General features: G+C 44.6%; 1 protein-coding gene across 9 annotated transcripts in view; it reads left to right on the top strand.

The window, feature by feature from the left end:
• FANCC (FA complementation group C) overlaps positions 1 to 24,886 on the top strand; it is a 299,481-nt gene that overhangs the window by 271,244 nt on the left and 3,351 nt on the right. For all 9 annotated transcript variants that reach the window (XM_036904368.2, XM_057498496.1, XM_036904371.2 and 6 more), the window contains 6 exons: positions 359 to 411; positions 1,548 to 1,647; positions 16,345 to 16,420; positions 18,559 to 18,640; positions 20,742 to 20,916; positions 24,390 to 24,596. In XM_036904368.2, coding sequence (XP_036760263.2) covers positions 359 to 411; positions 1,548 to 1,647; positions 16,345 to 16,420; positions 18,559 to 18,640; positions 20,742 to 20,916; positions 24,390 to 24,596 — 693 coding nt within the window. The remainder of the gene's footprint in view (positions 1 to 358; positions 412 to 1,547; positions 1,648 to 16,344; positions 16,421 to 18,558; positions 18,641 to 20,741; positions 20,917 to 24,389; positions 24,597 to 24,886) is intronic.

Genomic DNA, 24,886 nt, shown 5'->3' on the forward strand with positions numbered 1-24,886 from the left:
GGTAAGGCCGGCACCACGGACCCTGCCTTCCGCAGTGGGCCGGAAGGAAGTCCTTCAGCTCCCATCACGGGCCCTGGCTCTCCCTGTGGATTGTATGGGTTACTGCAGCAGATGAGGGACGCACAGGAGCCTGCAGAGGAAGTAGTGCTCGCCGTACCCCTGGCCTCAGAGAGCCTGTTTACATCCATCCTCATGGCCTTTTCTGTGCGCTTTTTTCCTGTGGTTCTCGTGTCTGACCCAAAGGAACTGCCCGTTTCCTAGAAACCAGCGCTCTGGACTGCTCGTTGCCTCATAATAGCAGGTTGTCTTTGTTGAATTGCTTCTGACACATTTCTTTCTGATGATCTTCCCTCCACAGCCTGCAGCAGCCTGTCACCCTGCCATATTCAGAGTCATCGATGAGATGTTCAGGTAAAGGGTTTCTGCTAGAAATTGATCTAAAAATGCTTGGTTTTCGAGTATGAATGGAAGTCCTGTGGTCGTCTGCCTGTACCACGCGGTATCCCCGGGAGCTTTCTGGTGAAACCCAAATGTCAGTGTATATTTAAAAGCCAATGCCTAAGAATCAAAATAACCTTTCTTTTTTTAACCTTTTAAAATTCTAATAATGGTAGAAAAACAATTGAATCAGATAATTAAATCATAAAGTTTTTATGTAGGATTTTTCTCAGCTCAAAAAAAGAGTAGCAGTTACTCCCTTCACCACATGAGGGCTGACCAATCTTCTTAAAGGGCTTTAAAGCTAAGGAAAACCAAGGAAAATAAATAAATAATGCCCTTCGTAACAAAGCTCCTTTGAAAGGCAGAGTCAGCGCATGTGGTCTCCCTTAGTTTTTGTCTGTGCTTCTTGGGAAAGGCAGGCGGGTCATGGCTGGTAGTCGGGGAGACCGGGCCCCTCTTAGTCACGAGTCACTGGGCTTTCCAGCCTCCTCCGTGGGCACCGGGGCAGCCAGGGGTCGGCCCTGTCCCCACCCCCAGCCCCTGGCGCTCAGCAGCTGAGGCTCCAGGCAGACGGCATCCACCAGGGCCAGGAATCCTGACAAGAGCAAATAACCGGCACTTACCAGCTTTAGGTGAAATGAACACAAATAAGTCAAGATAAAAAGTAGCTTTTTATTTTAAGCTAGGAGTTCGAGTTGATTTTTTGCTTGTTTGTTTAAACGTAAAAAAAAATTAGTCACACAAAAATGCATGAGAACCAAAGCAGGTACACATAGGCTCTCCCAGCACTTTGCCGGGTGGGTTTGGCCACTTAGGCCGGGTAGTTTTCTCCACTCAGAAAAGTGAAAGGCCTGCTGATGTTGTGGGTCAGGGTGTACAGAGAGTTCCGGCCTCTGTGGAAGGGGTGTGCAGTGCTGAGTAATTTAACCACCAAGAGAGGGAGCTCTGCAGTACTGAGAGCGGGTGGAAGATTCTGCTTCCACACAAGGACTGAAATCCAACGGGCCAAGGGCTGCTGAAGCTTGGGACGCAGAGGGAGGTCCCCCCTCTTCCTTCTGCAGCCCCGGCTCAGTCGGCGTCTCATGCTCCGCCTCTGTGTTGCTCAGGTGTGTGCTCCTGGACACTGACGGCGCCCCGGGCATGCTCACTGCCATCCAGGTCTTTACACGGTGCTTTGTGGACGCTCTGGAAAGAGAAAACAAGCAGGTTTGTTACACTGCACGTCTTTCATTCCCCCCAGAAAAAAAGGCTGTTGAGGATATTTGACGAATCAAAAAAAGCTCTGTTTTCACTGATTTGGGTAGACTGTTGGCTCATGAATACAGCTCCCAAATGAGGGCCCAGCATAGGAAAGAGGCGTTTTAATTGAAAATGAACTGAAGTAGTTCCTTGCACCGTGCCCCAGAAGCCTTCCCAACTGTCGCAGGGAACTGTCCCACACTGAGGGGTGGCTTTTCCAGGCCCTGTGTTGTACCCAGCGATGGGCATCCTGGAGTGTCCACGGCATGTGCTGAGGAGCAGTTTCCACTAGTTACAGAGCAGTACTGGGCGTTCTTAGTCATTAGAGGTCCAGGCCCCTACCGGCCAAATGTGAACTGATTCCGGGAGGTACCGTGCGTAGAAGGAAAGATCTGCGTCACTGTAGAGGAGGAGTGTGGAGTGGCAGGGGCCCAACAGGCAGGGTACAGTCAGTAAGCAAGAAGCCATGGGCCCCGCAGGCAGGCAGCTTGCGCAGCAGGGCCAGGAGGGCAGCGGCTACCTCGGGCTGCAGACCAGTCAGAGGAGTCCCAGGACACAGGCAGCTTCTCTGCCGGACCTCCTGTGCCCCACGTCTCAGCTGGCCTGCGCTTCGGCAGCTTCCAGGGCAGCCTGCCGTCCCTCGTGATGCTGGCTGCAGTGTGACCTGAGAGGCTCACCGCGTCTAAAATCCCGGGCGCTGCTGCGCCAAGGGCCCTTGGGTTTTAGCACACTCCTGCTTTAAAGGCAATGGTAAATATTTGTGATGTCTTTTCCCTGTCCCCTCTTTCCCTGGGGGGTTAGCTGGATGGCAGCAAATGGGGGTTATCAGTGGAATTCGGGAGGAGAGCTGCTGAAAGGCATAGTTGGCCCTCACACTTACTTTGAGGCATAACTGTAAATATCTTAATCCTCCCGTGTACATTCTTTGTGTTCCTGGTTAGGAACCAGACTGTGGAAAAGCTCCCTTTGACTCCGGAAACACACCGAGGTTGGGGCGGAGGACCCGGTCACAGAAGCGTTCTCTTTACTGTTGGCCTGAGTCTGTTTCTGGGACCAGCTTGCTCCCGAGCCCCAGCCTTGAGCACTTGGGTCTCGGCTGGGGTTGCAGTCATTCTGTGTATTTTTAGTTTTATCCTTTTTTTTTACTGAGGTATAATGGACATATATTCATTTCAGGTGTACAGCATGATTCAGTATTTATATATATTGCGAAATAATCACCAAATAAGTAGTTAATATCCATCACCCCCACAGCTATAAAAAATTTTTTTCTTGTGATGAAAACTGCAGCTTTCAAATATACAAGTACAGTGTGATAACTGCAGCACCAGGTGTATGTCATATGCCCAGGACTTACTTATTTTATAACTGGAAGCATGTGCATCTTGCCTCCTTCTCCCACTTCACCTGCCCCAGCCCTGGCAGCCACCAACCTGTTCTCTTTATGAGCTTGTTTTTTTTTTTCTTTAAGATTCCACATAAAGGTGAGATCATATCATATTTGTCTTTGACTGACTTACCTCATGTAGCGTAATGTCTTTGAGGCCCATCCATGTTCTTGCAAATGACACGAATTCATTTTTTTAAAGGTTTAGTCATATTCTGTTGTGTACGTAACACACACACTTTAGTTAGCCATTCATCCATCAGTGGGCACTTAGGCTGTCCTGTCGTGGCTGTTGTGAAGAATGCTGCAGTGGACATGCGGTGCAGAGATCTTCTCATGTCCTTCAGATAAACACCCAGCAGTAGAATTCCTGGATCATATGGTAGTTCTTTTTAAAATTTTCTGAGGAAGTTAAATCCATACTCTCTTGCGGAGTGACTGCACCAATCTATATTCCCACCAGCAGGGTTCCCTTTTCTCCACATCCTCATCAACATTTGTTATTCTTGCCTTTTTTATAATAGCCATTCTAACAGGTGTGAGGTGACATCTCTGTGTGGTTTTGACCTGCATCTGGTGAGGTTGAGCATCTTTTCAGTGCTTGTTGGGCATTTGTATGTCTTCTTGCCCACTTTCTCATTGAATTGTTTGGGCTTTTTTTGTTGAGTTGTATGAGTTTTTTATATATTTTGGATATTAGCCCCTTATCAGATACATCATTTGAAAACATTTTCTCCCATTCAGTAGGCTGCCTTTGCATTTTGCTGAGGGTGTCCTTTGCTGTGCAGAGGCTGTTTAGTTAACTGGTTTATCTTTGCTTTTGTTCCCTTCGCTTTTGGGGTCAGAGCCAAAAAATTATGGCCGAAACCTATGACAAGGAGCTCACTGCCTATGTTTTCTTTCAGGAGTTTTATGGTTTCAGGTCTAAAATTCAAGTCTTTAGTCCATTTAGAGTTAATCTTTGTGTGTGCTGTAAGATAGTGACCAGTTTCATTCTTTTGCATGTGGCTGTTCAGTTTTCCCAAAACCATTTGTTGAAGAGCTGTCCTTTCCCCATTCTGGCTTCTTTGTCATAAATTAATTGATCATTTGTGGGTGGGTTTACTTCTGGGCTTTCTGTTCTGTTGATCTGTGTATCTGTTTTCACACCAATTTCATGCTGTTTGGATTACTATAACTTTGTAATAATGTTTGAAATCAGGAGCATGTTGGCGCCAGCTTTGTTCTTCCTTCTCAAGATTGCTTGGCCATTAGGGGTCTTTTGTGATTCCATACAAATTTTAAGATTCATCATCCTATTTCTGTCACTTTAAATTTGGAATAGCACCCTGCCCAGGTTACGTGTGTCTGGTGGTACAGGGGGGTATGCCGACGCCAGTGGAAGGAGGTCAGGAATGCAAAGAGAAACAGGAATTCCTTATCCTCACCTTGGGCTCAGGATAAGAGGGCAGTAACCTCTTCTCTCTGCAGATGCCTTCATATGAATGTGTACGTCATTTCTCTTCCCAGAGCTGATTGCCTGCCTTTCTAATTAATGGGCATCCCCTCCTTCTTGAGTGCCTGCTTCTAAATTAATCATAATCCTTGTGCATGATACCCTGTGTCCTCTGTGGTCCATGCATGACCCTCTTTTATTCACCTAATTCATTCACTCGTGTTCATTCTGAATGAGTATCTAAGTACCCCATATTCAAAGAAGACCTGGACCCGTAGGATGTCTCCATGTGGTCCTCCTCTCTATCCTATCTGCACTGCAGGAAACAAACAGCAAACAGGAGTAGGTCACTGCATGCCATCTTCTGTGTCTTGCTTTCTCACTCTGCGCGTCACCAAGGGCATGGCTCCCGTGCTCTGCGTGGGGGTACCGGGCTGTCCCCGTGCACACTCCATTGGGACAGTGGGTCGCCGTGTCACCACCTGCCAGGTCGTGGGCACTTGAGTTGTTTCCAGATCTTTTTTCTTTTAAGAACGAAGCTGCTCTTAGCATCCTGGGATGCGTCCTTGGGAGCGGCAGTGCTGGTTGGTTACCAGGTGTGCAAAGGTTCACCTCCTAAATGCGGCCACATTATTCTCATCTGTGGTTGTACCAATTCTCACTCCTTCCAGCTTTTTATGAGAAACCCCATTAATCCACATTCTTTCCCATAGTCAGAAATGTTTATCTTCAGTGCTTCTCACTCTCTTTTTATCCTTTACTCTCTCCCTTGTATTTGGAGAGCACAACACAGCTCCATCCATTTGCCAGACAGACTGGGAGCCGCTTTTTCTGAACTTGCACAACGGCTCAGAACACACAGCAAATCTGTTCAGGTGCTGGCTCAGTAGTTGGCAGTCTGATAATGAACTAGACTGGATCTCTTATAGATAGTTACAGACTCTGAGCAAAATATTTTTACAAACTGTTTGAAGCCACTGGGGAGCAACTTAAAAAGAAGGCAGAAACTAGAGGGGAGTCAACCCTTGAAAAAGGATACCAGATAAGGGACTTTTCTCAATTTCCCCTTAGAGTTCTTATGAAAGAAGTGGGAGGGACACTGAGTGGGGTCGGGCGCCAGAACTTGGCACAGTTTTTTTGCAGCTTAAAAAGACAGAGACATGAGTTGTCAGAGGAGCAAAACTTCATGGGACAAAAGAAAACTAATATCAAAGATAGTAAACCTAATCACATCAACAAATACATTGATTCCAAAACTGAATGAAACTTGACTAAATACAGCAGTAAAAAGGCACAAATGTCAGACTGCATTAAAAACCAAGACCCTATATTCTGTTTTTAAGACACTCATACCAGTTTTAAAGACACAGATGGATTAAAGTAAAAGGAGGAAAGAGTTATGTTCTGTAGTAAGCAGAAGGAAAGCTGGTCTGGCTCTCCAGCAGCAGACGGAGTAGACGGGGCAACCAGAGGTAAGGGGGGCATTTGTAATGACAGAATGCTTGGGACATCAGGAGAAATACCAGTTACAATTGCATATGTGCTTAACATCAGAGTTCTGAGATGTGACACAAAACTTGACATGCAAAAAGAAACATAGACAAAACCAGTCATATATAAATTACTTAGAAGTAAATTTAACAAAGGGGGTTTAAGACCTCTACCCTGGAAACTACAAAGCATTGACAAAAGAAAATAAAGAAAACTTACCTATATGAAGATAGAAACAATATTCTTGAATTGTTAAGATGCCTGTTCTGCCCAGATTGGTCTGTTGCTTCAGTGTGTTCCCAGTCAGAATCCTAGCAGGCTCCTCAAAAAAGAAATTGATAAGCTGATTCTAAAACTTAGATGGAAATACAAAGCACCAAAAATAGCCAGAACACCCCAAAAACTACAAGACATTCTAAAGAGAAATTAAAGAGGACAGTAACAAATGGAAACTCATCCCATGCTCCTGGCTAGGAAGAATTAATATCGTCAAAATGGCCATCCTGCCCAAAGCAATATACAGATTCGATGCAATCCCTATCAAATTACCAACAGCATTCTTCAACAAACTGGAACAAATAGTTCTAAAATTCATAAGGAACCACCAAAGACCCCGAATAGCCAAAGCAATCCTGAGAAGGAAGAATAAAGTGGGGGGGAATCTCGCTACCCAACTTCAAGCTCTACTACAAAGCCATAGTGATCAAGACAATTTGGTACTGGCACAAGAACAGAGCCACAGACCAGTGGAACAGATTAGAGACTACAGACATTAACCCAAACATATATAGTCAATTAATATACGATAAAGGAGCCATGTACATACAATGGGGAAATGACAGTCTCTTCAACAGATGGTGCTGGCAAAACTGGACAGCTACATGTAAGAGAATGAAACTGGATCATTGTCTAACCCCAAACACAAAAGTAAATTCAAAATGGATCAAAGACCTGAATGTAAACCATGAAACCATAAAACTCTTAGAAAAAAACATAGACAAAAATTTCTTGGACATAAACATGAGCAACTTCTTCATGAACATATCTCCCTGGACACAGGAAACAAAAGCAGAAATGAACAAGTGGGACTATATCAAGCTGAAAAGCTTCTGTACAGCAAAGGACACCATCAATAGAACAAAAAGGTACCCCACAGTATGGAGAATATATTCATAAATGACAGATCCAATAAAGGGTTGACATCCAAAAGAGCTCAATAAGGAGCTCACACACCTCAACAAACAAAAAGCAAATAGTCCAATTAAAAAATGGGCAGAGGAGCTGAACAGACACTTCTCCAAAGAAGAAATTCAGATGACCAACAGACACATGAAAAGATGCTCCACATCGCTAGTCATCAGAGAAATGCAAATTAAAACCAGAATGAGATATCACCTCACACCAGTAAGGATGGCCACCATCCAAAAGATAAGCAACAACAAATGTTGGCGAGGTTGTGGAGAAAGGGGAACCCTCCTACACTGCTGGTGGGAATGTAAATTAATTCAACCATTGTGGAAAGCAGTATGGAGGTTCCTCAAAAAGCTCAAAATAGAAATACCATTTGACCCAGGAATTCCACTTCTAGGAATTTACCCTAAGAATGCAGCCACCCAATTTGAAAAAGACAGATGCACCCCTATGTTTATCGCAGCACTATTTACAATAGCCAAGAAATGGAAGCAACCTAGTGTCCATCAGTAAATGAATGGATAAAGAAGATGTGGCACATATACACAATGGAATATTATTCAGCCATAAGAAGAAAACAAATCCTACCATTTGCAACAACATGGATGGAGCTAGAGGGTATTATGCTCAGTGAAATAAGCCAGGTAGAGAAAGACAAGTATCAAATGATTTCACTCATATATGGAGTATAAGAACAAAGAAAAACTGAAGGAACAAAACAGCAGCAGAATCACAGAACCCAAGAATGGACTAACAGTTACCAAAAGGAAAGGGACTGGGGAGGATGGGTGGGAAGGGAGGGAGAAGGGGGGGAGAAGAAAGGGGGCATTACGATTAGCATGTATAGTGTGGGGGGGCATCGGGAGGGCTGTGCAACATAGAGAAGACAAGTAGTGATTCTATAGCATCTTACAAAACACTGATGGATAGTGACTAATGGGGTATGTAGTCGGGACTTGGTGAAGGGGGGAGTCTAGTAAACATAATGTTGCTCATGTAATTGTAGATTAATGATACAAAATTTTTTTTAAATGGCCAGAACGGTTTTGGAAAACAAAAACAAAAACAAACCCACCCAGATCAGAAGATTCACACTGCCTGATTCCAAGACGGTGAGGTTCTGGCGAGAGGGGAGATGGCTGGGTGAGTGGGACAGGGTGGGGTCCAGAAGTACATCCAGAGAGTGTGAGTGTATGTGCTCACCTAATGTTTGACGGATGCCAGGCAAGTCAGTGAGGAAAGGTAGTTCTCAACAGATGCTGCCATGACAACTGATACACATGCAAGAGAAAACGAACCTCTGTCTCACAACACAGAAAAATTAGTTTCAGGTGGAACGTAGACTTCACTATAAATACTAAAAGTAGAGTGAATGAATGAACAAAATACTCCTAGAAGAAAACCTACAAGAAGATCTTTTTTATGTTGGGATGACCTAAAATTCTTAGAAGAGATGCAAAAAAGCACTAAAAGCACTAACCATATGTGAAAAATGGATAAACTTGGCTTCATCAGAATTAAAACCTTCTGTTCTAACAGACATTGTTAAGAATAGGAAAAAGCGAGCCACCAGCTGATAGAAAATATTTTCAGTACATATATCTGACAAAAAACTTGTATCCAGAAAATATAAAGATTTCTTACAACTCTAAAAACAACTGTGCTGTTATTCAAGTATTATACAATCTTATGAAGGTTTCAAATGAGCAACATTGTGGTTACATTCACCCATATTATTAAGTCCCCACACACACCCATTGGAATCACTGTCCATCAGTGTAGTGAGATGCTAGAGTCACTACTTGTCTTCTCTATGCTATACTGCCTTCCCTGTGACCCCCTGTATTGTGTGTGCTAGTCATAATGCCCCTCAATCCCCTTCTTCCTTCTTCCCCAGCCACTCTTCCCACCCCACCCCTTTGGTAACTGCTAGTCCCTTCTTGGAGTCTGTGAGTCTGCTGCTGTTTTCTTCCTTCATTTTGCTTCATTGTTATACTCCACAGGTCAGTGAAATTATTTGGTACTTGTCTTTCTCTGCCTGACTTATTTCACTGAGCATAATCCCCTCTAGCTCCATCCAAGTTGTTGTAAATGGTAGGATTTGTTTTCTTCTTATGGCTGAATAATATTCCATTGTGTATATGTACCACCTCTTCTTTATCCATTCATCTACTAATGGACACTTAGGTTGCTTCCATATCTTGGCTATTGTAAATAGTGCTGCGATAAACAGGTGCATATGTCTTTATGAATCAGGGATCTTGTTTTCTTCAGGTAAATTCCTAGAAGTGAAATTACTGGGTCAAATGGTATTTCTATTTTTAGTTTTTTGAGGAACCTCCATATTGCTTTCCACAGTGGTTGCACCGATTTACATTCCCACTAATAGTACAGGAGGGTTCCCCTTTTTCTGCATCCTTGCCAGCATTTATTGTTTCTTGGATGTTGGCCATTCCAACTGGTGTGAGGTGGTATCTCATTGTGCTTTTAATTTTTATTTCTCTGGTAACAAGCAATGTGGAGCATCTTTTCATGTACCTGTTGACCATTTAAATTTCTTTTTTGGAGAAGTGTGTATCTAGATCCTCCGCCCATTTTTTAATCAGGTTATTTGTTTTTTGGGTGTTGAAGCATGTGAGTTCTTTATATATTTTAGATGTTAACCCCTTATTAGATGAGTTATTTACGAATATATTCTCCTATACTGTAGTATGTCTTTTTGTTCTGCTGATGGTGTCCTTTGCTGTACAGAAGCATTTTAGTTTGATGTAGTCCCATGTGTTCATTTTTACTTTTGTTTCCCTGGTCAAGGAGTTATGTCCAGGAAAAAGTTGCCCATGTTTATATTCAAGAGATTTTTGCCTATGTTTTCTTCTAAGAGTTTTATGGTTTCATGACTTACATTCAGGTCTTTGATCCATTTGGAGTTTACTTTTGTGTATGGGGTTAGACAGTGATCCAGTTTCATTCTCTTACATGTAGCTGTCCAGTTTTGCCAACACCAGTTGTTGAAGAGGCTGTCGTTTCCCCATTATATGTTCATGGTCCCATGGTTCCTTTATCATATATAATTGGTCATATGTAGTGTGGGTTTATATCAGGGCTTTCTATTCTGTTCCACTGATCTATGGGTCTGTTCTTGTGCCAGTACCAAATTGTTTTGATCACTGTAGCTTTGTAGTAGAGCTTGAAGTCAGGGAGCATAATCCCCCCAGCTTTGTTCTTCCTTCTCAGGATTGCTTTGGCTACTCGGGGTCTTTTATGGTTCCATATGAATTTTAGAACTATTTATTCTAGCTCATTGAAGAATGCTGTTGGTATTTTGATAGGGATTGCATGAATCTGTAGATTGCTTTATGCAGGATGGCCATTTTGACAATATTAATTCTTCCTAGCCAAGAGCATGGGATGTATTCCCATTTATTGGTGTCGTCTTTATTTCTTTCATGAGTGTCTTGTACTTTTCAGAGTATAAGTCTTTCACCTCCTTGGTTAGGTTTATTCCTAGGTATTTTATAATTTTTGATGTAATTGTAAATGGAGTTGTTTTCCTGATTTCTCTTTGTGCTAGCTCATCATTACTATATAGGAATGCAACAGATTTCTGTGTATTGATTTTGTATCCTGCAACATTGATGAATTCAGTTATTATTAGTTCTAGTAGATTTTTGCTGGATTCTTTAGGGTTTTTTATGTACAATATCATGTCATCTGCAAACAGTGACTTCTTCCTTACCAATCTGGATGTCATTTCTTTCTTTTTGATGTCTGATTGCCATTGCTAGGACCACCAGTACTATGTTGAATAAAAGTGGGGAGAATGGGCATCCTTGTCTTGTTCCTGATCTTACAGGAAAAGCTTTCAGATTTTTGCTGTTAACTATGATGTTAACTAAACTGTGGGTTTGTTGTATATGGCTTTTATTATGTTGAAGTACTTGCCCTCTATACCCATTTTGTTGAGAGTTTTTATCTTGAATGAGTGTTGAATTTTGTCAAATGCTTTTTCAGCATCTTTGGAAATGATCATGTGATTTTTGTCCTTTTTGTTGATGTGGTGAATGATGGTAATGGATTTCTGAATATGTACCATCCTTGTATCCATGGAATAAATACCAGTTGATCATGATGGATGATCTTTTTGATGTATTTTTGAAAGCAGTTTGCTAATATTTTGTTGAAGACTTTTGCATCTATATTCATCAGTGATATTGGTTTGTAATTTTCTTTTTTTATGGTATCTTTGCCTGGTTTTGGTATTACAGTGATGCTGGCCTCATAGAATGATTTGGAAGTATTCTCTCCTCTTCTACTTTTTGGAAAATTTTATGGAGGATGGGTACTAGGTCTTCAGTAAATTTTTGATAAAATTCAGTGGTTAAGCCATCTGGTCCAGGGGTTTTGTTCTTAGGTAGATTTTTGATTACCAGTTTGGTTTGATTGCTGGTAATTGGTCTGTTCAGTTTTGTGCTTCTTCCTGGGTCAGTCTTGGAAGGATCTATTTTTCTAGAAAGTTGTCCATTTCTTCTAGGTTATCTATAATTTGTTGGCATATAATTTTTCATAGTACTCTCTCATAATTTTTTGTATTTCTGTGGTATCTGTAGTGATTTTTCCTTTCTCATTTCTGATTCTATTTATGTGTGTACACTCTTTTTTTTCTTGATAAGTCTGGCTAGGGGTTTATCTATTTTGTTAATTTTCTCAAAGACCCTGCTCCTGGTTTCATTGATTCTGTCTATTGTTTTATTCTTCTCAATTTTATTTATTTCTGCTGTTATCCTTATTATGTCCTTACTTCTACTGACTTTGGGCCTCATTTGTTCTTTTTCTAGTTTCATTAATTGTGAGTTTAGACTATTTGGGATTGTTGTTCTTTCTTGAGATAAGCCTATATTGCTATATACTTTCCTCTTAGAACTGCCTTTGCTACATCCCACAGATTTTGGGGTGTTAAGTTGTTGTTTTCACTTGTCTCCATATATTGCTTGATCTATGTTTTTATTGGGTCATTGATCCATTGATTATTTAGTAGCATGTTGTTAAGCCTCCATGTGTTTGTAGACTTTTCTTTCTTTGCATAATTTATTTCTACTTTCCTACCTCTGTGGTCTGAGAAGCTGGTTGGTACAATTTCAATCCTTCTGAATTTACTGAGGTCTTTTTGTGGCCTAGTATGTGATCTATTCTGGAAAAAGTTCCATGTGCACTTGAGAAAAATGTGTATCCTGCTGCTGTTGGGTGGAGTGTTTTATGGATATCTTGTTAGGCCCATCAGTTCCAATGTGTTGTTCAGTGCTTCTGTCTCCTTACATATTTTCTGTCTGGTTAATCTTTCTTTGGAGTGAGTGGTGTGTTGAAGTCTCCTACAGTGAATGCATTACATTCTATTTCCCCCTTTAATTCTGTTAGTATCTGCTTCATGTACTTAGCTGCTCCTATGTTGGATGCATAGATATTTATAATGGTTATATCCTCTTGTTGGACTGACTCCTTTATCATTATGTAATGTCCTTCTTTGTCTCTTCTTACTTTCTTTGTTTTGAAGTCTATTTTGTCTGGTACAAGTACTGCAACTCCTGCTTTTTTTCTCCCAATTAGTTGCATGAAATATCTTTTTCCATCCCTTCACTTTTAGTCTCTGTATGTCTTTGGGGTTGAAATGAGTCTCTTGTAGGCAGCATACGGATGGGTTCTGTTTTTTTTATCCGTTCTGCATCTCTGTGTCTTTTGATTGGTGCATTCAGTCCATTTACACTAAGGGTGATTATTGATAGATATGTACTTATTGCCATTGCAGGCTTTAGATTTTTGGTTACCAAAGGTTCAATAGTAGCTTGTTTACTATCTAACAGTCTAACTTGCTTATCACACTATTTCAAACACAATCTAAAGGTTCTTTTTTTTTCCTCCCTTTTTCTTCCTTCTCCATTCTTTATATATTAGGTGTCCTATGCTGCAGTTTTTGTGTATCCCTTGACTGACTTTGTGGGTAATTGATTTAATTTGTACTTGCTTGGTAATTAGTTGGTCTACATCCTTTACTGTGGTTTTATTTTCTCTGGTGACAGCTGTTTAGCTTTAGGGGCACTTTCATTTATAGCAGTCCCTTTAATCCTGTTGTGCTGGCTTAGAGTTGGTGAATTCCTTAAACTTTAGTTTATCTGAAAATTGTTTAATCCCTGCTTCAAATCTAAATGATAATCTTGCCAGATAGAGTATTCTTGGTTCAAGGCCCTTCTGTTTAATTGCATTAAATATATCACGACACTCCCTTCTGGCCTGTAAGGTTTCTACTGAGAAATATGCTGATAGCCTGATGGGCTTTCCTTTATAAGTGAGCTTTTTTATCTGTCTGGCTGCTTTTAATACTCTCTCCTTGTCCTCGATCTTTGCCATTTTAATTATTATATGTCTTTGTGGTATCTTCCTACGGTTCCTTGTTTTTCGTAGATCTGTGCACTTCCATCGCCTGAGAGAATATTTTTTTCCCCAGATTGGGGAAGTTTTCAGCAATTATTTCTTCAAAGACACTTTCAATCCCTTTTTCTCTTCTTCTGGTACCCCTATAATGCGAATATTGTTCCGTTTGGATTGGTCACACAGTTCTTTTTTTATTCTTTCATTCCTAGAGATCCTTTTTTCTCTCTGTGCCTCAGCTTCATTGTTTTCCTGTTCTCAAATCCCCACCACTACCTCATCAAATCTACTTTTAAATCCCTCTGTTGTATGTTTCATATCAGGTACTTTATTTTTCAAGGTTTCTATCTCTTTCTTGAAGTTCTTGAAATCACGAAAATTTTTCTGTAGCTCTGTGAGCCTGTTTATGACCTTTATTCTGAAATCTTTATCAAGAAGATTGGTGATTTCAGTTCCACTGAGACCTCTTTCTGGCATTTTTTTCTTGTAATTTTGTTTGGACCAAATTCCTTTGCTGTTTCATTTTTTTAGTGTTTTCTATGGAGTAACAGCTTTGTGTAGGTGGCATCCTATAGTGCTTAGAAGCTCTATTCTCTGGAACTGCACCTGAAGCAATGGCAGGGGTACAGGCGAGCAGTGCCAGTGCCTGTCAGGAGGAAAGAGGTCTTTCCTGCTTCCTGGCTGTAGTGCCTGCCTCCCCTGCCAGGGCCAGTGGGCTGAGTGTGCAGCAAGGAGCCGCTATGCTGTGCCCCTGTTGCTGCCATAGGCGGTTCTGCCCTCTCACTGGCCTGGTGTGATGATGGGGCAGCAGGTTTGTGAGCTGGTGTCGGCTGGGAGGAAGGAACAGCTGTATGTGTATCACAGTGGGAGGCCTTAGGGCTGCATTGCCAGCCAGGGAGATGGAGCACATGAAGCTCCTGGAAGTTCCAAACTTGCTAGGCTGAGTGCACTGGGACAATTTTGTCCACCTGTCCTTTTTCGTGAGCAGCAAGCTCTGTGCAATCCTTGCCCCTTTAACAGCCATTTTGCTGTTTGGAAGTCTTTCCAAGCACCTGCATTTTTTGGTCCTGGAGCAGCTGGTTGTGGGTACCTATTCTCGTAAGTGGCTGGGATCTCAGTCTCTCTGAGTATTCCTCCCATTTTTGCTTTCCAACCCCACTAATCTCTCAAGCACCATGTAATGTGGGTTTGTGCTCCTGGAGCAGATCTCCAGGGGTGGGTATTTAGCAGTCCTGCTCTGATTCTCTTCCCCCTGCCTGTGAGCTGGGGTGGAGGGAGGGCCTGGTTCCCGCTGGATCGTGGCTTTGCTACTTTACCCACTTCCATGAGCTCTGCTCTCTTCTCCAGATGTAAGAAGTCTGTTGTTGTTTTCAGGTCACTCTTTCAGGATTAGTTGTATTTGCTGTATTTCTGCACTATATGTGGTTTTGGGAGGAGGTTTCTGCCCCACTTCTCACGCTGCCATCTCTTTTCCTCTCCACAACTCAGTTTTTATAAATGGGCAGAAATACTTGAATGCACACTTCAAAAATATATGTATAAGTTGATAATAAACACATGAAAATTGATCAACATCAGTTGTCCTCAGGAAAATGCACAGTAAAGCCCTAAGAGGTACCATTGCACACCTATTAGAATGGCTAAAATTAGTAAGAGTGACACACTCAAATGTCTGAAAGGCAGGGAGAAAGTAGAATTCCCCTAAATTGCTGGTGGGTTGTGAAATGGTCCAGCCACTTTGGAAAGCTCTGTGGCAGATTTGGTAATGTAAACAGGCATCTACTGTGACCCAGTAATTCCACCCCTATGTTTTACCTGAAACAAAAGCACATATTCTCAGAAAGATACAAATATGAGCATTAATTGCAGCTTTATTCATAATGGCCCCAAACTAGAGATGACCTGTATACTCATCAACAGGAGAATGAGTAAACATATTATGATATATTTATACAGTAACTCTTCCTAAGAATGAACTACTCTACACAGTAACATAGATGAATCTCAAACAGGTTGAGCCAAAGAAGCCAGACAGAAAAGAATAGACAGTCCATGATTCTATTCATATGAAATTTAAGAGTAAGGAAAATTAATCCTTCTTGTTAAAATCAAAATATTGGTTGCCAGGGTGGGGTAGAGCCACAAGAAAACTTCTTGGGATGATAGAAATGTTCTGTCTTGATTCGGATGGTGGTCACATGGATTTCCACATTCACCTAGACTTACCAAGTTGTACATTGAAAGCCTGTTCACATCACCTTTTCTAGATTTTACCTCAGTTTTTTAAAAAAGTACTTCAAAGCTTCTGTGCCATTTCAGGGCACAGCCGATGCTCTGGCCCTCAAGGCACCATGAGCCATTTTTGTTTCATGCTTCTTTGTCGGTAAAAACTGTGCTGAAATACCAACGCCTCATAGCTGCCTTGGAAAAGCTGACTTACACAGAAAATGCGTGACTGTGTTCATGGGAGGTGAAGGACTACCATGAACACACAGGAGCATAACTTCATACTTCATTTTTTTTTTTTAAGTCTCAGGGGTGACTTTAAAAAGGCTCATTTTCTTGGAACATATCTACAAGGTAACTGGAAACATCTCTTTTTTAAAAAAATAAATGTTTGAGAAAACATTCACTATGTTTGTACTAGTGGGTCTTTTGGGGCAGATGATGAAAGATTTTGTGTTTTCTTAACACACCATCCAGTCCTAACATTGATGTGTTTTTTTTTATTCTATGGTAGGTGCGGTTTGCCCTCAAGACCTACTTCCCTTATGCTCCTCCATCTCTCATCACGGTGCTACTCCAACGTCCAAAAGGTGCGTGGAGGTTGATTCTGCCTGAGTCAAAACCATCTCTGTGCAAGAGCACTCTGTGAGATCATAGCCCTTCCCTCCCAGTTCCCTATCCACAGAACTACGGGCATGGGATTGGCCCTTTCTGACCTCCTGAATCTCTCAGGATCTCACAGTTATGACCACTTACCAAGAGAAGGAGAAACAAAACAATGGCCTGGAGTCAGGTTTCCATAACCCAGATGCTGGGAGTAGGCTAAGACTTGGCTGCATTAGAATACGACAGTACATCTATTTGTATTTCATTCTTCCTACTCCATCCCCTTACTGTAGAAGAAAAGATAAAACAATGAAGGATGCCCAGGAAGTTTAGGGGAAATTTGTCCTAACCAAGCAAAGGGAAGGCTTTTGAAAGAACTTGGTTAAGTGTGTTAGGCCACAGCCGCCCTGCATTCTATCCTTAATTCAATCAGTGGTGACCCCTTAGCATGCCTGTGAGCCTGTCTAGGAGCCTGTCTAGGAGACAGAGAATAAAGACGTCTTTCCCCTCTGCAGCCTGAGATGGGAGGGGTGGCGGCCCGGCCCATGGCAGAGACTCGGGGCCACGGAGAAGGCGCTGTGGGGGAGGGGAGGAGAGGGTGCAAGAACCAGGGTGCCTTTATGCCACGGTTTGCCTGCCTCTTTCCTGAGACACTCGCTGACTCCTTCGAGGAAAGCAGATGTTTCACAGTTGCAGAGCATTTCATAAAACCCAGATTCCTCTTCCTTTTCCTAAAAGATGTAGGTTCTCACGCAGAGTGATCCATCTGACACCGTCCCCTCAGATGCTCTGCTGAGGTCTCATCAGCGGTTTTGTAGGACTTCACCTGTGGGAATCCAACCGAGATTTAATGTGGGTAGAAAGGCCGTTGTTCACTTTTTGGGGTGCACGAACAGCTCATTCTGGTCTGCAGAGCCAAAGGTCAGCTACAGGAGAGGCTGTGAGAGCCAGAGCATTAGTTGTTAAATCCATGAACAAAAGCCTGAGGTGTGTATGGGCAGAGACCCAGCAAATCTTTGCCTTTTGTGACCATCTTAGCTTTAGTCCAAAAACCAGTATGTAAATTTAAGCAAAAGTATAAGAACTCTGATGCTGGTGCCTAGGACCATGTTCTGCAAATTTCTTTGGAAAAAATGAATGTTATATTCTCAAATTGAGGGCTTTTTTTTTTTTTTCGAGAGGGCATCTCTCATATTTATTGATCATATGGTTGTTAACAACAATAAAATTCTGTATAGTGGACTCAATGCACAATCATTAATCAACCCCAAGCCTAATTCTCAACAGTCAAATTGAGGGCTTTTTAATAGTAGAGTCTTCTCTTCATCAGAAAGTGGTTTTGTGCCCATGGGAAGGTCCTGTGGTCATAAAAAGATGGGTCACTGGCAGCCCTGACTCTCCAGGAGCTACAGGCAGAGGGGATGTCAAATAAGTAAACAATTAATACAAAGGAGAAAAAAAAATACCTTGAAAGGCTGCATATCAGAGTTGTGGGGTTCAGAGGAGGGAGCCAATCTGTGATTCCCACTGTCACGGTGGTGGGGCTGCACTGACTCTCCTGTCACTTCAGTCATCTTCCTCATGGATTTAATCACAGACTTTTTTCAGATGTTTAGAACTGCAGATACATGCTCAGATGTGTTTAAAACCACGGGAAATTATGAAAACTAGAGACTCTTTTTTGTATGATACCCATGTATTTTTTTGGCCTTTTTCTTCATTATAAACCCAAAATCATATTATGAATTCATCACAGTTGTAGATGAACAGTGGGGCAGCCTATTCCTAATTCCTAGTTGACTCTGATTAGTGTCTCCATAGTTTGCGATCACAAACACGAGACAGGGTGGCAGACAAGGAAGAGCTGGGCACCTGCGGCAGAGCATCGCCGCACCCCAGGGAGGCAGCCAGTGCCTGAGCTCCCGGGCCCTCGTTCTGGGCGACCCTGGCAGGCCTTCCCTGTCCGCCCTGGGCAGGGACCCTGGCCGAGAACAGCACGAGAGGTGGGATGGGTCTCGTGGACCAGGACAAGGCCTCTTCCCCAAACTCTCCTGGCACCATGGGGAGGGCTCCTGATGGGTCTGGTGTTGCTTCAGCCCCTCTGATCTCTCCCCACCCACAGACATCCCACGAGGGCTGTGGCACCAGCCCCTGGAACGTATTTCTGGAATGCTCAGAGAAATAGCTGAGGACCAGACTCACGGGTAAGCGAGCGCTGGCGACTCTGGGTGTGCTTCATGGGCAGCTTCTCTTGATCCTTAGCTTCCGACAGGAAGGCACAGCTGGGCTGTGACCATGTCCAAACAGGCGACAACCTGCCAAGCGAGAGGCAGGAGACACAACTTGGGCAGCCCAGAGCAAGCAGGTATGTGCCCATGAGGATGTGCGTGTAAATCCACGTGTAGATGCAGGTCCAGACGCACCTGTAAACGCCTTGTGTGGGGACTATGGGTAATGGTGGTGCTAGGCTTATGTAACAGCGTAATAGAAACAGCACAGACCCTAGACAACAGCAGCGCCCACCTGCTGTCCCTGCCCCCCTGTGCCAGCTGAAACGAGAAGGCCCCTCCAGGCCCTTGGTCCTCTCTGCCTGTCCTTTCTCTAGGGAAGGACATTCCAACTTCTCTTGCATAGGAGGTCAAAATAACTCTTTTTCCTCCTCCTCCTAATAAATACTTGTCTACACTTAGAAAATCTATCCTAACATAAGAATAATTTCTACATGATGTTAGATGTTCCCTCTTTGAAGAAGCAGTCACATTTATGCTTTGCTGATTCTTTGTATTATGACACCCTTAGCTTCCTCTGAACCCCCTGCTTTTAGAGTATAAATATCCTATTCATTGTTTGTACTGGCCTGCTGAGACCATTTGTTCCTTCTGACTTGTTTCCCTCCTGAAGTTCTCTGTCATCTCCTCACTGCGCCATCACAGACAATGGCTGGTGATGCTGCTTGGGGTCGCTCATGCATTCTGGGCACCAATCGCCCACCCCCAACATTCTCACCAGCAGAAGAGATGAGCAAGGATCAGGGTTGTGGCTGTGGTAACATGCCAGCCCATGCCCACCGCTTCTCGTGGGAGAGCAGGGCCAAGACCAGCCACACAGCACTAGGCGACCCAGTCCAGCCCACCCCAGACCGCGGTTAGAAGCCGGGAGCAGGTTGGCACTTTCTCCACCAGCCACACGGGGCTGGCTGCCTTGCACACTGGGAAAGGGGGACCAGGCCCATTTCAGCCAGGCAGGCTGTGAGCCCAGATGCAGGCGTCATGGCCACCTGGGGGCAGCAAGCATGGGCAAGCCCACTGCTCAGCTCACCTGTCCTGAGGCCCGCAGGGGAGAGACAACATAGCCCATCATAGCCTCTTGTGGAGACGAGCAAATGAGAGCGATACCCCCCTTCCTTTCTCTCCATTGTTCTATGAGCTGGACTTCAGGGAGCTGCTGAAGACGGAGTGGCCACCAGGGGAGGTGGGGCAGTGCCTGGACACTACGGCTTCCACCCCAAGCAGGGGAAAGTAGGTCCAGACCCACCAAGGGGTGAGAACTCCCCCGTCCAGGGGCCTCCCCAGTTCCGAAGGAAAGCTCTGGTCTAGCTCAGTGTCGGGCTGGCCCTGCTGCCCTTGCCAGGGGAGCTGTGAGCCCCTGAGACTGACTGACAGGTGCACAGTCCTCACCTTGAGCAGGTTCCACCCTGTAAATAATATTGCTGCTCCCAGGTCCCAGGGTGACAGAAGGACGCTTCTGACAGCACTGTCATACACCTGAGGACAGGAAAGAATACAGTTTCCAGCTCAACCAAAATTCATAATTGCCAAAATTGCCACCAGAACCTTGTGTTTCATGAGAAAGGAAATAGCATGTTTCTGCATGCCTGCGTCCCTGTTGGGTCTCTCTCCGGACCCCAGGGAGCCCCTCAGCCCTTGCCCTGCTGCAGCTTGGGTGTCTCACCCCCGGCAGCCCAGCCCTGCCACCATGCTCCTGCAGGGCCTAATCACACACCATTCCTGTTGGTCATGGGCCAAAACCATGCTGTCCCAGACCTGGACTCACTCAGGGTCCCTGCATGGACAGGTTTAAATGTCTGACTTCCTCAGGACACGTGGAAGGGAGGCCTGTGAGGGCCCCAAGATGGGCTCAGAGTGACACTGTGAGCTATTTGCTGAGAGTACCTTGTGCTCCTTGTGAGCTATACCTAGTGGGTCAGACCAGGACAAGCCCACCATATGCCAGCTCTGCAGGGCCTTTAAGAACCAAAAGGAAGAATACATTTGCACTGCTGCCCTGTGTTTGATTCTGTTCCAGGTCCTGCGGAGGGCCCTTTGAATGCTGGTTTTTGTTCACTCACTTTGGAGAATGGGCTGAAATCACAGCTGAGCAGTTACTGATGTCAGAAGCTGGACCCCCTGAGGCCCTGCTGTGGCTCTTGGTATTCAGCTACAGCCCACCCAACCGGAGTCAGCAGAGAGCACAGACCATGGTGGGTGCAGGACCCTCTGCATGCAGCATGCAGGGTCCGTCTCTTGTGAGCTGGAAGACCCTGCAGGAAGGAGCCTGCAGTGGTTCCGGCTGCTCCTTATCCCCGGGCTCCTGGGCGCTGAGGTCACTGTGGTTGTGCAGCCATCAGCCCGGACGAGTAGGTGCAGCTGAGCCTGTGGAGACATTACCCTGCCCTCACGCAGCTGGCCGTCCCTCTGCTGCCTGGGAGGTGCTGCAGGGCTGAGCACACACTGCTCTCCCAAGGCCATGTTAGCTCTTCTTCCCGGGCTGTGTCTAGGCCCAGTTGCAGAGCCTGACCACCTGCTGAGGAGCTCTGCCCTCTGGCTCAGTGGCCTGGCAGCATCGGCTTCTGTTCTGACCCACTACTTTCTTGGGTCATCAACAGAGCCTCAGTTACCTGCTATGTTTAGAGCTCTTGCTAAAGTAACCACGTGCTAGTAACCCCCTAGCGTCTGAAACAGGACTTGGTCATTTCCAAAATAGAGCAACTGAGTACAGGACTGGCTGTGAGGAAGAGATTTTTTCATTGTGGGCTGTAATAATTACAGGGAGCAACACTTTCATGAAAGGCATTGGTGCCTCCTTTACAAACTTGTTTGCTGGTTTTTAAAACCTGCCCTGCCCGCAGTTTGTGCTGATTTCAGTAGCTAACAGCAGCAGGCTGCTTGATGTAGAGAACACAGCTTCCTGTTGCCTGACGCTGTGTTTGAAACAAGTGGGTCCAGTACACATACAGCTGCACTTTACTTATTTTAAATGGGCTTGTGTGGCAGGGGAATCAAACAGTCCTAGATTTTAAAAAGTTGAAATTTGGTGATAATTTATTTTGAATAAAAAATAGAACATTTTTTAGAAATTATCATAATCCACACATGTATTTGACGATTGCTATCTGATTAAAAAGAATGCCTTCTATTTCTCTCTTAAAATAGCACATTTCACTGAGTAAGGAAAATCCTAATTTATGTTTTCATCTTAGTTTTTTAATAATTAAAATATATATAGCACTGATGATTTCCAAAGCCCATTTATATGCACTTTATATTTGATTCTGTATCAGCTAATGTTGGTAGGCTACATGTTAAATTTCATCAAATTGATCATAGAAACCCACAGGCATTCACTTTTGAAGTACAGATGAATTTTCCTTTAAAATTTAATTCCTAGAAAATTCTGCATTGGCACATGCTAGTGTTAACTTGGCCCTTCTGTTTGAATGAAACCTATGCATAGTTCCCACTCTGGGGATTGTTAGGCACCCTGGATGAAACTGGATTCGTGCAGAGCACCTGACACCAGGACATCGTCTCCTGAGCTGCTCTCGGGCATCATCTGTCTTGCAGTCAGGGGGAGCCATGCTTCACACGTGATCCCAAGACCCCTTGGTGCCCAGCTGCAGGCGGCGGTGTGGTGACAGCCGGGGTGTGAGCGGGGCTGTTCGTGCCCTGGTTTAACTAGGCAGGCATCTTGGTTTCCTGGTTCTGAGAGCTTTCATCCCCTGATGGTCTGTGGGTGACTTGGAAACAGACTGAACTGCCTTTGAAAGCATGATTATTTTGTGATTTGACTGAGCTTGATAGTATCTGTACCTTCACCTTAAAACGTGTAATTAAATCATACTGTATCGTGCAGCCCTGATCCTGCAGCGTGGCTGGTCATGCTTGAGGTTCAAGACTGAGGGAGCTGCCCCCAGGGGCATGGACTCCACATAAAGACCCACCCTTCGCTCTGCAAACCATGGTCTCTGCCAGCCACAGCTCATTGTCTTCTGCTAGCTTTGAATTAACTATGATAAAAATGTCTGTTTGTACACCCTTAGGGATTAGGCAAGGTTCATACTCTTTGCCCCTGTGGTTCCACTTCTACGACTTAAAAAATTGGAAATTTCCTGAACTTGCAATAGTTAGGATGTTAGATAAGTAGAACTTTATGTATATTTTAACCATGGAACAGCATTCCACTATGAACAGTCCTCCCAAAGAATCGGGCTGTAACAGGGCAGACCCACTTCCAGTGCCTGTGGGAACTGTTTTAAGGTATGAGGGCTGTGCTCTGGGTGTTGTGTTCATTGCACACAGAACAAACATGAAAAGGATGGAAACCTGGTTTGAGTCTCTGCAGATGGTGGAGTTACAGGGCATTTTCATTTTCTTTTTAATCTTTCAAATTTTGTACAGTGAGCATATATGTTTTCATAATGCAGGATAAAAATAATAGTTGGAAAAGAATGCTTACATCTTTCTCCTGAAAAAAACCAGAAAGCATTTTACAGTTACTGGCACGTCAGGTAAAAGCTTGTGGACACGGAAAGCATTTGAAGGGAAATCAGTCTGGGATGAAGCACAAGGAAGACGGCTGCATCTTGGAGTTCTGGACAGGGCGGGGAATCCAGGGCCTGTTAGGCAGGGTCCAAGAGCGGCGCTTTGGGAGCCGGGCCCAGACATCCTTATGGGCAGGCTGGGCCCCAGGAGGATGGGGGGCCCTCCTGTGAGGTGCTGCCTGCCTCGATGGAGGGGCCCCACCCTGCCATTTCTCACGGTCCTGGGCCGTGCTCGGAGCCCACCCAGCTCTCCTAGGGCGCTGGCCTGGGGGACAGACTTCACTGAGCTGGGCCTGAGCTTCCAGGAAAAAAACGCCTCAACACAAAAGCCATAAAATTGGTCATGGGAAATTCTCAGAATAGACCTAAGCATTCTTCCAAAAATTATGGCACATAGGTGCTCATTACGTCCATGTGGCATTCAGGGCCTATGACTTTCAGTTTTTGCTTTGTTTACCAAGTTACAACTGTACCATTCTTATAATGAGCAGAAGTCTCAGCACGAAATAAATGTTTTTTTATGCAAAAACAACCCCCACACACCTATAACAGTTACTATTATTATGTTGATTCCACAGACCTGTGACCTCTGCTTGATCTTTAAACCTGTATGAAGAGACGGTCCCAGTGTCTAAAACAAAACTCTGTGTGTGTGTGTGTGTGTGTGTGTGTGTGTGCGCGCGCGCGCGCTCACCCCCACACAGCTTGCTGGAAGCAAAAGGGAAACCTCCCTCTTATCAGAAGGGCTCAGCGGAGGTCCGGCCACACAGGACTTAAACTGATCTGTGCCTGTGACTTCAAGGGGCCTTTTGTTCTTTTCCCACAATATGAAAATTGGACTACATTCTGCTGAAGACTTTTCTCCATTTCCTTTCATACTAATGAAGGTCAATTCCTGGCACAATGCCCTGGCTTCTTAGTGAGCAAGACGAAAGAAAGTCAAGAAATTTCCATCACACCCATTTGGGTTTGAGTGGAGCGCTGTGTAAACGCAGACAGGGCCACCTCTGCCCCCCCACCAGCGCCAGCCCTCTCCTCCTGGGGGCTTGCTTTGGGGTCCCCAGTACATCCAAGAACATGCGTGTCCTGACCCCTCCTAGTCTCTTACCTTTGACATCATACTCCCTTCCCAGGTGGAGGTGAAGGCAGTGCTGGGCCGCCTCACGACGCTGTTCAGAAGTCCAATCTTCTCGGCCAGGGACGTGCAGGCAGCAGCTGGAGAACAGGGAGCTGCGGCCGCCAGGCCACCTGCGTGTCAGCGGCTCATCAGGCATCTCCTCCTTAACTTCCTGCTCTGGGCTCCCGGGGGCCACGCAGTCGCCCGCGAAGTCATTACCCTGGTGAGTCTCCCTGTTCCCAGCATCCTTGCTCTCATTCACATTCCAGGTAACAGGTGCGTCACTCACCCAAGGGCCTGGCCTTCGAAGAGAGCATGCACCAGGTTCCAGACAGGGACAGACAGCCCGTGAGGCTGATGGCAGAACTGTTGTGTCACTGGGGAAGATGGAGGCTCAGAGGAGGGAGCTGTATCTCCTGGGGCCCACAGGAAAAGGAGGCCCCGCCTCCCCATGTCCTCCTGGTTGCAGTGGTGTCACAGCGCACGCCTCTTCTCCTCATGAGAGAAACAAGA

Source organism: Manis pentadactyla, chromosome 3, assembly GCF_030020395.1.
Source record: "Manis pentadactyla isolate mManPen7 chromosome 3, mManPen7.hap1, whole genome shotgun sequence".
In the NCBI taxonomy this organism is placed as follows: Eukaryota; Metazoa; Chordata; class Mammalia; order Pholidota; family Manidae; genus Manis; species Manis pentadactyla.